This window comes from Hypanus sabinus, chromosome 9, assembly GCF_030144855.1.
Source record: "Hypanus sabinus isolate sHypSab1 chromosome 9, sHypSab1.hap1, whole genome shotgun sequence".
In the NCBI taxonomy this organism is placed as follows: domain Eukaryota; kingdom Metazoa; phylum Chordata; class Chondrichthyes; order Myliobatiformes; family Dasyatidae; genus Hypanus; species Hypanus sabinus.
Window position 1 is genome coordinate 121,937,719 of NC_082714.1, and position 13,167 is coordinate 121,950,885.

At 41.4% G+C, this 13,167-nt stretch overlaps 1 protein-coding gene across 2 annotated transcripts in view; it reads left to right on the forward strand.

The window, feature by feature from the left end:
* LOC132399762 (probable phospholipid-transporting ATPase IIA) overlaps positions 1 to 13,167 on the forward strand; it is a 183,738-nt gene that overhangs the window by 28,472 nt on the left and 142,099 nt on the right. For both annotated transcript variants that reach the window (XR_009514065.1, XM_059980485.1), the window contains exons 5-7: positions 2,064 to 2,122; positions 3,016 to 3,067; positions 10,074 to 10,168. Coding sequence is in view for 1 of the 2 variants with exons in the window: in XM_059980485.1 (XP_059836468.1) it covers positions 2,064 to 2,122; positions 3,016 to 3,067; positions 10,074 to 10,168 (206 nt within the window). In the remaining variant the exon portion in view is untranslated. The remainder of the gene's footprint in view (positions 1 to 2,063; positions 2,123 to 3,015; positions 3,068 to 10,073; positions 10,169 to 13,167) is intronic.

Genomic DNA, 13,167 nt, shown 5'->3' on the forward strand with positions numbered 1-13,167 from the left:
TCCACCTGATATTGGAGTAGCCTCCAACCTGATGGCATGAACATTGATTTCTCTAACTTCTGTTAATGTCCTCTTCCCCTTCTTACCCCATCCCTTATTTATTTATTCCCCTCCATTTTTCTCTCTCTGCCCCTCTTACGATCACTCTGCCTGTTCTCCATCTCCCTCTGGTGCTCCCCTCCCCCTTTCTTTCTCCCTAGGCCTCCCGTCCCATGATCCTCCAGCTGTGTATCCCTTTTGCCAACCAACTTTCCAGCTCTTAATTTCACCCCTCCCCCTCCTACTTCCAAATCTCTTACTACCTTTTAAGGGTCTCGGCCCGAAATGTCGACTGTACTGCCTGCACTGTTTTTGTGCACTTTATGTAGTCATGTGTAGGTCTGTAGTCTAGTGTAGCTTTCTCTAGTTTTTTGCACTGGGTCATGTAACACCATGGTCCTGAAAAATGTTATCTCAATTTTACTATGCACTGCACCAGCAGTTATGGTCGAAATGACAATAAGGCTGACTTGTCTTGACTATAGATGCTGCCTGGCCTGCTGCATTCCACCAGCATTTTGTGTGTGTTGCTTGAATTTCCAGCATCTGCAGATTTCCTCATGTTTCAGTTTATGCTGCTGAGTTTGTCCACCTTTTTATTCTGGCATCTTCTCCCTCTCTTAGTCCTGAAGAGGGGTCTTGGCTTGAAACATCAACTGTTTGTTCTTTTCCATAGATGCTGTCTGATATGCTGAGTTCCTCCAGCATTTTGTATGTGTTGCTTTGGAGTTTCAGTGTCTGCAGACATTCTCGTGTTTGTCATTGACTCTATATCACCAACTTCAATGGCTCTCCATTGACCGATCACACTCATAACAGAACTGTTAATAACTGGTGTAGTTTGCCTGACTGATAGGAAGCTGAGTTGGTTATTAATTTTAAAGTAACTTCTGTAAGAGAAATAAACAAAGGCAATGTAACCCTTGTTAATTCTGCTGATTTCTTCCTTGTACTGGTTATCAGTCCAGCGATAACTAACATATTGCAGATGATTTTTGCAACTAGTCTTAAGGTTCACCTCAAACTAAAATGCATTAAGAAAATGTCAACTGAATATGTAAAAATTCGTTTTGGTGTTTTATTTGTCATTGACATATGTGATGAAATGTTGTTTTGTAGCAACGGTATAGTACAAAATGGTTTACAAAAATGGTACTGAAGACAAATAATGAAGTAGTGTTTATGGACCATTCAGAAATTGATGGTGAAGGGGAAGACATGGTTCTTAAAATATTGAACGTGGGTTTCAGGCTCCCGTATCTCTTCCCTGATGGAAGCAATGTGAAGTCATGTTCTTTGTTGGGTTTTTTTTTGCATTTTTTATGCTTTCTGAATAAATTTGCCAGCATTTTCACCATGGGAAAGAAGATTTGTGTTCAAACTGCGGATGATTAATGAACTTTAATTATACGTTTCATAAAACAAGTCTGCACATATCAGAAGGATATATTGTAATACTATAACATTGCAGTAACTTCACTTTCTTGCTACTGCAACTTGCAAACAGTATTGACCAGGCTTCAATTCCAAAGCTTCTTGGAGCTTTTCTGTGGCCACTATTTGTGGGCCTTAAACCAATCTGACAATTTCTTGATGAAGTATAACAACACACAACTAGGTGCTAACCTATCCACATTCAGTGTCCATCATTGGTCTTCCATCTGATTTGTTTATAGTTAACAGATCAGATGTGCAAAAATTAACAGATTTAACATTGAAAATCCATCATTCATTGAGTGTTTTATTTAAATTGATAGTGATAGTTACAATGGTAATAGGTTTCTCTGGTGTAGAAGTTTAATATCAGAAGCAGGTGTAAACCTAAAGATTTGTTTTGGATTTACTTAAATAAGATCTCTACATCTAATGTGCTGGAAGTGTCATTGTAAAACTTAACAGATATTGAACTTATTAAGCTGTCCGCTCTTATTTATTTTTCATCAACTTTAGCCTTTACTCAATTTAAATTATAATCTGTGATTATTGAAACTGTGCTGAAGTGCATTTTCCCTTTGTGGCTACAGGTATTGTGACTGTCAAGAGCTCAAATATTCAAGTGGGGGATTTAATTATTGTTGAAAAGGTTTGTACATTCCTTTAAATATTAAAATAATTCCTTGCAAGTAAAGTCAGTGTGATAATATATTAGAATTTATCAAATACATAATAGTAAAACAAAATCTGGCTAAATTTTAATTAGTCAACATGAATTCCAAAAGGAAGTTGGTATTTGATCAATTTTATTGCACGTGTTGAATGACTGAACAGAAGTTAAATGCACTATCTGCAAAAGGTATTTTAATCAAAGTACTACATCATGGTCTCCTGATCCCTTCTTGCATGTAGAATCAGAAGATGATTGTTTGCCATCTGGTTATAAAGCAAACAGAGCAGGGGTTAACTGTGGTTACTCAGGCTTGTGGAATGCATTTCATAGAGTTCCGTGATGCCCATTGTTCAAACAAATAATTTGGACTTTGAAATTGAAAGCAAAATATGTGGCTGAAGGTGGGAAACTGTGAAAAGAAACAAAAGGGTCAATTAACAAACTTTCAGAGTGATAAAGGAGCAAAAGGTTTTCAAGATGGGTAAGTGTAAAATGCAGTGGCAAGAAGGAGTTTGTATTGATTTACACTGAAAAACAGTTTAACTACACTTGTGTAGTCTGGTCTTCAGATAATTAAAGTAAAGGTGCCAAAAGGATGTATAAATATTGTTCCAAAACTAAGAAGGTATAATAATCAGAGAGACCAAATAAGTGGTATTCCCTTTCTCTTATGAAGCAAAGAAATGTAAAGGCTTTTCAAGCTATGATGAGGCCCTGTAGGACGGTGAGAAAATGGAGGCAAATTGACTTCAAAATAAAGCATTACTATATGATGAGATAATGATATTTGTGCGTAGTCTTATATAAATTCTGTCGTGCTTCCAATTACTATTACTGCTTAGTAACTTGTTTCCTTTTCATTTCCATAGAATCAAAGGGTACCTGCCGACATGATCTTTCTCCGAACATCAGACAAAGGGGGTTAGTGTCTCACTCACTTACCTGCTGATCAGTACATATAATTAACTATTCAGTATATTTGTTTGTGACATTGGTAACTGGTTTAAAATTGCCCTATTTCTATAAATTGCCCTATTTCTATAAAGTTGTTTATTTTTGTTTTAGCATTTATTGTAGTTTATATTTTTTCATTATTTGGAGTTGTATGACTATCATTAGTTGAGCACTGCAGAAGTGCATTACTAGTAAACAGTGATCAGCCTATTAAATACATCTATGGCAAGAAGACATTTCCTGCTGCTGGTTGTTATTTAGTATATTGAAGCCCTTCAGAAATCTGTAGAAATCTGAATTATTACATTCACCCTATGCTAAATTCAGTGGTTTGATACCAGAGAATAGTTCAGCTGTAACTGTGCTTACCTGTTGCGTCACTTGCTGACTCAGTGCTGTGTTTGTTTTCCACCCATACCTGCGTTAGAACCGAACCAGCTGGTTAACAGTGTTCCTCATCTGCAGCCTTACCCTTCCCCCTTCCAACAACTTCGGTGAAGCCAGCTGCAGAGGGGAGTGCCAAAAGCAGTATGTCCTGACCCCGAGCGATCCCATCAGCAGCTGAGCTCGGTTCAATGACACACTTCAAAGCCCTTTAAAAAGCCCTTGGTTTCAGTGCACTGCTGTGTCATTGAGTAGAGTGTCTGTTAAACAATAGGTGGTACAGTTAATGGAAAATTGTTTGGCTTTATTACAATCTTACTGATCTGAAAAATAACATGACTACTGCATTCTAAAGCGGGAGGCTGAGCAGCCAGAGGTCGTGGTTCACATCAGTACCAATGACAGGCAGGAGGGGTGATGAGGTCTGCAAAGGGAGCTACATGCAAAGTTAAAGGACAAGACCTCCAGGGTGGTGATCCCAGGGTTGCTACCCATGCCGTGTGCTAATGAGGCCAGAAATCAGAAGATAATGCAGTTATCACGTGGCTAAGGCGATCATGCAGGAGTGAGGTCTTCAGATTTTTGGATCATTTGGCCTCTTTTCAGGAAAGGTGGAACCTGTACAAACATACCTGAACTGGGGGTGGGGTGGGGGGGTGGGGGTGTAATATCCTTCTGGGGAGGTTTGCTTGTCCTGTACATGGTTTTAAACTAGAATTGCAGAGGAATGGGAACCAAAGTGCCAGGGCAGATGGCGAACTGGTTGTGGAGAAAGATATTAATAAGCATATATACAAAGACAGGAATGGAAAGGTTTAGCATGGTGTGAATAACATAGTGAAAAATGTATTATTGAGAGAACAGTGTTTGTATGTTCCTGTTAAAATAAAACACAAGGTTTAAGGAACCTTGGATTATTACAGGTAATGCGGATGAGTTTAGAGCATGGATCAGCATGTTGATTTATGATATGGTAGACATTAGTAAGACTTGGTTGCAGGAGTGGCAGCTCAGTGTTCTGGGGTTCCGATGCTTTAGATGTGATAGAGCAGGAGGGGTTAAAGGGGGAGGGATAGCATAATTAGTCCAGGAAAATGTCAAAGCAGTGCTCAGACAGGACAGACTGGAGGGCTCATCTACTGCGTCTATATGGGTGAAACTGAGGAATAAGAAAAGGGATGCTGACATTAATCAGATTAATGAGAATAATCCAAACACAAGAAAATCTGGAGGTGCTGGAAGTTCAAGCAACACACACAAAATGCTGGTGGAACACAGCAGGCCAGGCAGCATCTATAGGAAGAAGCACTGTCGACGTTTTGGGCCAAGACCCTTCGTCAGGACTAACTGAAAGGAAAGATAGTAAGAGATTTGAAAGTAGTGTGGGGAGGGGGAAATGTGAAATGATAGGAGAAGACCGGAGGGGGTGGGATGAAGCTAAGAGCTGGAAAGGTGATTGGCGAAAGTGATACAGAACTGGAGAAGGGAAAGGATCATGGGACAGGAGGCCTCAGGAGAAAGAAAGGGGGAGGGGAGCACTGGAGGGAGATGGAGAACAAGCAAAGAGTGATTGTGAGAGGGGCAGAGAGAGGAAAAAAAGGAGGGGGAATAAATAAATAAAGGATGGGGTAAGAAGGGGAGGGGTGTATTAATGGAAGTTAGAGTAATCAATGTCCATGCCATCAGGTTGGAGGCTACCCAGATGGAATATAAGGTGTTGTTCCTCCAACCTGAATGTGGCTTCATCTTGACAGTAGAGGAGGCCATGGATAGACATATCAGAATGGGAATGGGATGTGGAATTAAAATGTGTGGCCACTGTGAGATCCTGCTTTCTCTGGCGTACAGAGCGTAGGTATTCAGTGAAATGGTCTCCCAGTCTGCGTCAGGTCTCACCAATATATAAAAGGCCACACCGGGAGCACCGGACGCAGTATACCACACCAACCAACTCACAGATGAAGTGTCGCCTCACCTGGAAGGACTGTCTGGGGCCCTGAATGGTGGTGAGGGAGGAAGTGTAAGGGCAGGTGCAGCAGTTGTTCCGCTTACAAGGATAAGTGCCAGGAGGGAGATCGGTGGGAAGGGATTGGGGGGGGGGGAAATGAATGGACAAGGGAGTCGCGCAAGGAATGATCCCTGCGGAAAGCAGAAAGGGAGGAGAGGGAAAGATGTGCTTGGTAGTGGGATCCCGTTGGAGGTGTTAGAAGTTACGGAGAATTATATGTTGGACCCGGAGGCTGGTGGGGTGGTAGGTGAGGACAAGGGGAACCCTATCCCGAGTGGGGTGGCGGGTGGAATGGGTGAGGGCAGATGTGCATGAAATGAGAGAGATACGTTTGAGAGCAGAGTTGATGGCGGAGGGAGGGAAGCCCCTTTGTTTAAAAAAGAAAGACATCTCCTTCATCCTGAAATGAAAAGTTTCATCCTGAGAGCAGATGCAGCGGAGACAGAGGAATTGCGACAAGGGGATGGCATTTTTGCAAGATAGGAAGAGGAATAGTCCAGGTAGCTGTGAGAGTAAATAAAGGTGCCCATGGCTACACCTTTGGTTTGGAGGAAGTGGGAGATGGGGATAGTCAACATAGCTTTGTGCGCAATAGGTTCTGACTAACTAATCTTAGAGTTTTTTCAGGAAGTTACCAGGAAAGTTGATGAGGGCAAGGCAGTGGAAATTGTCTCCAAGGACTTGAGCAAGGACTTTAACAAGGTCTTGCATGGGAGGCTGATCAACAAGGTTCAATCATTTGGCATTCAGATTGATGTACTAAATTGGAATTGACATTTGCTTAGTGGGAGAAACCAGAATGATAGTATATGGTTGTCTCTCTGACTGAAGGCATGTGACTAGTGGTGCGCCACAGGGATTGGCACTGGATCCATTGTTGTTTGTTATCTATATGAACAATCTGGGTGATAATGTGCTAAACTGGATCAGCAAATCCTGCAGGTGACACCAAGACTGGGGTCATAGTGGAAAATGAAGAAGATTGTCAAAGCTTGAAGCGGTATCTGAACCAGATGGAAAAATGGGATGAAAAATGAAGGATGAAATTTAATGCAGTTAAGTGCAAGGTGCTGCATTTTTGGAGGACAGTTCACACTTGCACAGTGAATGGTAGGACACTAAGGCAGTTCGGTAAAACAGAGGGATCTGGAAATACAGATCCATAATTCTTTGAAAATGGCATCATTATCAGATAGGGTAATAAAGACAGCTTTTGGCATATTGACCTTCATAAATCAAAGCATTGATTGCAGGACTTGGGAAGTTTTATAAGAAACACAAAATACTCTTCAGATGCTGGGGTCAAAGCAACACGTACAACAAGCTGGAGGAACTCAACTGATCAGGCGGCATCCTTATTTCCACGGATGCTGCCCGACCTGCTGAGTTCCTCCAGCTTGTTGTAAGTTTTATAAGATGTTGGTGAGGCTTAATTTGGAGTATTGTGTGTGGTTCTGTTCAGCTACCTATTGGAAATGTATCAGTAAGATTGAAAGTACAGAGAAATTTTACAAGGATGTTGCCAAAACTTGAGGACCTGGGAAAAGTTGAATAGGTTAGGACTTTATTCTCTGGTGTATAGGAGAGTGAGGGGAGTTTTAATGGAGGTATACAAAATTATGAGTGATGGAGGTAGGGTAAAGCAAACAGGCTTTTTCCACTGAGTCTGCCTGACTTGCTGAGTTCCTTCAGCATTTTGTGTGAGCCTTTCCACTAAAGTTGGGTGGGGCAAGAATCAGAGGTCATGGGTTAAGAGTAAAAGGTGAAATATTAAAGGAGAGCCTGGGAGGAGCTCTTTAACTGTGAGAGTGTGAAATGAGCTGCCACCAGATGTGGTGCGTATGGATTCAATTTCTACATTTAAGAGAAATTTGGATGTGCGTGATCGGAGGGGCTTGGAGGGTTAAGGCTCAGGTGTGGGTCAAAGGAACCATGCAGAATAACAATTCAGCAAGAACTAGATGGGCCAAATGACCTGTTTCTGTGCTATATTGCTGTATGGCACCATATCTACAACACTCTATTCTTCTAAGTTATCTTCGTTTATTGAGCTACAGGATTGGAATTGACTGAGCAGCACCTGTCAAAAAGTATTGTCTTCTAAACCTTAATGGGCATTTCTAAAGGGGGCTGTAGTGATCAATGGGAGAAAGAATTCATTATTTCCTTTCAGAAAGGGGGGGGGATTACATTTTAATAATGATAGTGTCTTACTTGACACTATGTGGGGCTTGATTTGCTGGTGGATCTGGGTTGCTTCTCAAAGGAAAAAGCTGTAGTTTAAAGATGCAAATAGCAATGAAAATAATTTGGAGTTCATACTGATATGACCATGCAAATTTTTTCCCAGTACAGTTGTATTGCAGGCATAGTGTTGACCATTTCTCACCCACACAACAAACCAGTCCATGTGGTGTATTTTCACCCTTGATTGGAAGTTGTATAATTGTCTTCTGTTAGAACGTTGGTTTGGTAAAGCAAGAAATACCTTATCCCCCAATCCCCTCATTCTGCCAGTTAGCCGACATTTCTTGAAGCTCAGAAACAGAATATTTTTTGCATTCCCCATATTCACTTTGACAAGTCCACAGCCATTTGTTCTACAGCTGGATTCCATGAGAGGTTGTGATTTCAAAAACAAATTGCGTTTTGGAATTTGCGCAACACGTGATGCTAGTGCTCGTAGTGGTGAGCAGTGACCGAGCAGCCCCGCTAAAAATCTCAGCCCAGTGTGACAGTGCGCAGTTGGACTCTGTTTATTTGTTGAGTCCATTCACAGTTTTTGATGAAAGATGGGGGAATCTGTTGATAACTGGGGAGTGCTGTATTGCATGGAGGGGAGGATGGTAGGCTGATGAGCGTGAACTGTGTTTTGCGAGCATTGAATGAACTTGTCCACCTTGGGCTATGATGTCAGCTTCTCCCTCCAGAACTAACTCCCCTAACTTCCCAAATGATTCATGGGAGCGAACAAACGCTACTAGTGTAGTAGAAAATTGGAGGGAAATTTTCATTCTAAAGGCAGTCCAGAGTGTGGCACTTTTTTTTTGAAGAGGAGGTGTGAGATGGAAGAGGAGGATTGTAGGCCTAGGGCTACAGACAATTCTACTAAGATTAATGATGAATTATAATCTGAGTCATTTCACTGCACTTGTGCAACAACAGACAGAAAAAAAAATTCCATTTCTACAATGGAAGCTATTTAATAGTGGGTTTTACAAGGACTGGTGATCCAAGTTGTTCTATTCCATTGTGCCTAGTCTGTGGCAAGCAACTTATAAATGTTGTAATGGCTCCAGCAAAATTGAAAAGACCCTTAACCACAAATCACTGACATATGACATGTAAAATGCTGATTATTTTAAACAACTATTGGAATCTCAAAACAAGCAGTTTTATACTTTTGAAAATAAAGTCACATTCAGCAAAAGGATCCAGGAAGCAAGTTATTTAGTAGCTTTGAGACCAGTTCACTCAAATGTTTTTAGAAAAACTGTGAAAACCTGGACAACGAGCACACCAACCTCCTGCTGCCTGCAGAAATCTGGTGCCTTAGCAGAGAAGTAGTTCTTAACAGGGTGTTTGACAGGTGAATTGCAGGAGGATTTTCTAGAAATTAGTAGGCCAGATTCTGCTAAGTGCCTTGAATATGAAGAATGGTTGCAGAAATTAGCCTACTTAGTAGACATTTTTCACTGTATGAACTAATTGAACAAGTCTGTGCAGGGTCCTGGAGAAAATGTTTTTGACTTCTTGTGACAAGATTCTTGGATTTAAAAGGAAACTGAATCTTGAAATGTTTCCACTACCGCTTCGGCTTCAGAGTGGAGAAGGTATATCAGAAAGTCTCGAGTCTTATTGAAAACCACCTGGAAGAACTGCCGAACAAAACTGAATGGTATTTTTCCTCCCTTTCAACACAAGTGTATGACTGGGTGAGGGACCCTTTCTCTGAATCTTCTGCTTAGCTGAGAACTTGACTCTGAGAGAAGAGGAAGAACTTTGTGAGCTGTACTCTGATGACCTGCCCCTGGGCAAGTTCTGGATTTCTGTGAAAGAAGAGTATTCTGCCATTCATAGGAAAGCAATAAACATTTTGCTGCAGTTTTCAAATTGTTACATGTGTGAGCAGGCTTTTTCATGTTTAACAAGCATTAAGAACAAGGAACAAAATTGTTTCCTTTATGTTGAAGGTGAAATCTGTGTGTGCTTATCTCAAATTCAACCCAGAATTGAGAAATTTATTATGTTTGCCTTATGAGTTTTTAAAATTTGTGAAAGGGAAAGAAAAAGATTAATTTCAAGAAAGGTAAACTATGCTTAACTATCTTTTTTTTTCAAAAAAGGTTGGCTAGAAATTAATTTCCTACTCAGAAGAGCATTGACAATTATTTTTGGACTATTATATCTACAATTTAACTTACCATGAGCTGTAGATATAATAATTTCCGTGCAGAGATTCCCTGAGACCTGAAAATTATTTCAAGAGTTCCTCTTGAGAAAGGCTGCTCTATAGTGAAGCAAACATATCAATACTCTTCACCTATTGCTTAAGTTTTCAAAACTACTTTGTGTTTTCAGGTTCCTGTTTTATCCGCACTGATCAGCTGGATGGTGAGACTGACTGGAAGATGCGATTGCCTGTTGGCTGTACTCAGAGATTGCCCATTGCTGCTGTAAGTACCAGAAAAACTGCTGAATAATTCCAGTTTGTTTTTGCTAAAATTGCTGCTCTTATTGCCTTTGCAGAGAATCAGAGAATTGTACATCATGGAAGCATGCACTTGGGCCCTCTGAACCTGTACAAGCCATCATATGGGATTAGTGTAGATGGGTGTCTGATGGTCAGCACAGACTTGCTTGGGTGAAGGTTTCGTTTCCATTAGTGATAGTCACGAGTCATCCATTGGCACAAATCCCATTTTGATCTTTCCATCCTCCCATCACAACTTCTGCCTCCAACTCCCACCCCACCCTGAAACCCCCGTCCACAGATTCTGTCACTCACCTACATACTGGAAGCAATTTCCAGCAGCAGATTGTCCTCTGCATATTTAGGTTGTGGTAGGAAACTTGTGCACCTAGAGGAGACCCACACGGTAACAGAAAATGTGGAAACTCCACGTAGACAGACAGCATCATTGGTCTGATTGAAACCCTGGTTGCTGATTCTGTGAGGGAGTAGCTCTTAAATCGCTACACCACTCTGTCTCCCACAGACGTATTGCCATTACCTTTGAAGAAGTATTACCGCTGATGATTTAAAGCTCCTATTACAACTTAACAATTTGAATCTCCTATGGCTTATGATGCTGGGAAAATTTTTAATTTACTTTTTTTTTTACTGGTCAGCCTTTCACTGAAGAATTAACTAGTTAGTTATTGAAAATTGTTCTTCAGCCTCCACCGAGCTGAGTGATTTCCACCAAAGCAGCTGTATGGTCGCCTTGGTTGGTAGGAACACCTTTGTGTAAGGAAGTGGAAAATCTTTCCAGAATCGCTGGATTCTGAATTGGTTCCAAAGGAATGGAAAGTTTCAAATGTCACTGCATTCTTTAAAAAGGAAGGGCAGCACAAGACAGGAAAGTGTAGGCCAGTTAACTTGACTTCAGTGATTCATAAGATGTTGGAGTTCATTATTAAGGATGACATTTAAGGGTTCACAAGCAGGAGGGGCTCATGAGAAATATAGGGTAGCCAGGAAGGAGTTTAAGAAAGGACTTAGGAGAGCTCGAAGGGGAGATGAGAAGGCCTTGGCATGTAGGATTAAGGAGAACCCCAAGGTGATCTATGCATATGTGAAGAAGGATGACAAGAATGAAGATGGGGCTGCTAAAGAATAAACAAGGCAACATGTGCCTGGAGGCAGAGTAGGTTGGGGAGGTCCTAAATGAATACTTTGCTTCAGTATTCACAAGTGAAAAGGACCTTGATCATGGTGAGGTTGAAATTGAACAGGCCTGTATGCTGGGCAATGTGGAGGTTAAGGAAGAAGAAGTGTTGGAACTTCTTAAAAACATCAAGATTGGTAAATCCACAGGGCCAGATGTGATATATGCCCAGGTTGCTGTGGGAAGTGAGAGGAGAGATCTCTGGAGCAGTACTATGATCTTTGAATCCTCTTTGGTTGCAGGGGAGATGCCGGAGGATTGGAGAATGGCAAATGTAGTTCCCTTATTTAAAAAAGGTATTAGGGAGAATCCTGGGAACTATAGACTGGTGAATCTTAAGTTGGTGGTCTGCAAACTATTGGAAAGGATTCTTAAGGATAGGATCTATGAGCACTTGGAGAAGTACAGTCCACTCAAGGATAGTCAACATGGCTTTGTGAAGGGAAGGTTGTGCCTCACAAGCCTAATTGAGTTTTTTTTTGAAGAGGTAACAAAACAAATTGATGAGGGTAGGGCAGTAGATGTGGTCTACATGGATTTTATCAAGGCATTTGACAAGGTCCTCCACAAGAGACTTATCTAGAAAGTCATGAGGCATGGGATAAGTGGAACCTTGGCTGTTTGGATGAACAATTGGCTTACAGGAAGAAAGCAGAGAGTAGTTGTGGAAGGAAAGTATTCTGCCTGGAGATCGGTGACTAGTGGAATGCCACAAGGATCTGTCCTGGGACCCCTGCTCTTTGTGGTTCCAATCCATACATCCCTCTAGGTCGCTGCACAGGTTGATAGGGTAGTTAAGAGGGCTTGTGAGATGCTAGGGTTCATTAATAGGGGGATTGAATTCAAGAGTAGAGACGTCATGTTGCAACTCTACAAATCTCTGGTGAGACTGCACTTAGAGTATTGTGTTCAATTCTGGTCAGCTCATTATAGGAAAGATGTGGAAGCTATGGAGAGGGTGCAGAGGAGATTTACCAGGATGTTGCCTGGATTGGAAAACAAGTCTTATGAGACTAGGTTAACAGAGCTGGGACTTTTCTCTTTGGAACATAGAAGGATGAGAGATGACAAGATAGAGGTCTACAAGATTATGAGAGGCATAGATGGGGTAGATAGCCAGTACCTGTTCCCCAGTGCATGAATAGCAAACATCAGAGGTCATATGTACAAAGGTACGGGAGGGAAATTTAGGGGAGACATCAGAGGTAAGTGTTTTTTTACATAGAGGGTTGTGGGTGCCTGGAATGGTGGTGGAAGCTAAAACATTAGAGGTATTTAAGAGCTTCTTGGACAGGCATATGAATGAAAGAAAAATAGAGGGTTATGGGGTAGTGTGGGTTTAGTACTTTTTTTAAGGAATATATGGGTCGGCACAACATCGAGGGCTGAAGGGCCTGTACTGTGCTGTAGTATTCTAGTGTTCTAGTGTCTAGTGGTATGTAGAGGCACATGATACAATAGGCCGAAGTCAACATGGTTTCCTTAAGGGGAAATTTTGCTTGACAGATCTGTTGAAATTCTTTGAAATAACAGGCCGGATAGAGAAGGGAGACTCTACCTTGTTGGATTTGTTGGATTTTCAGAAGACATTTGACAAGGTGCCGCACATGAGGCTGTTAAACAAGATAAGAGCCCATGGTATTCGAGGAAAGCTTCTAGCATGGACAGAATATTGGCTGGAGACGAAGAGTAGGAATAAAGGGGGAGTCTTTTCTAGCTGGCAGCCAGCGACTAGTGACGCTCTGTAGGAGTCAATTTTAGAGCTGCTTCTTTCACGTTATTTG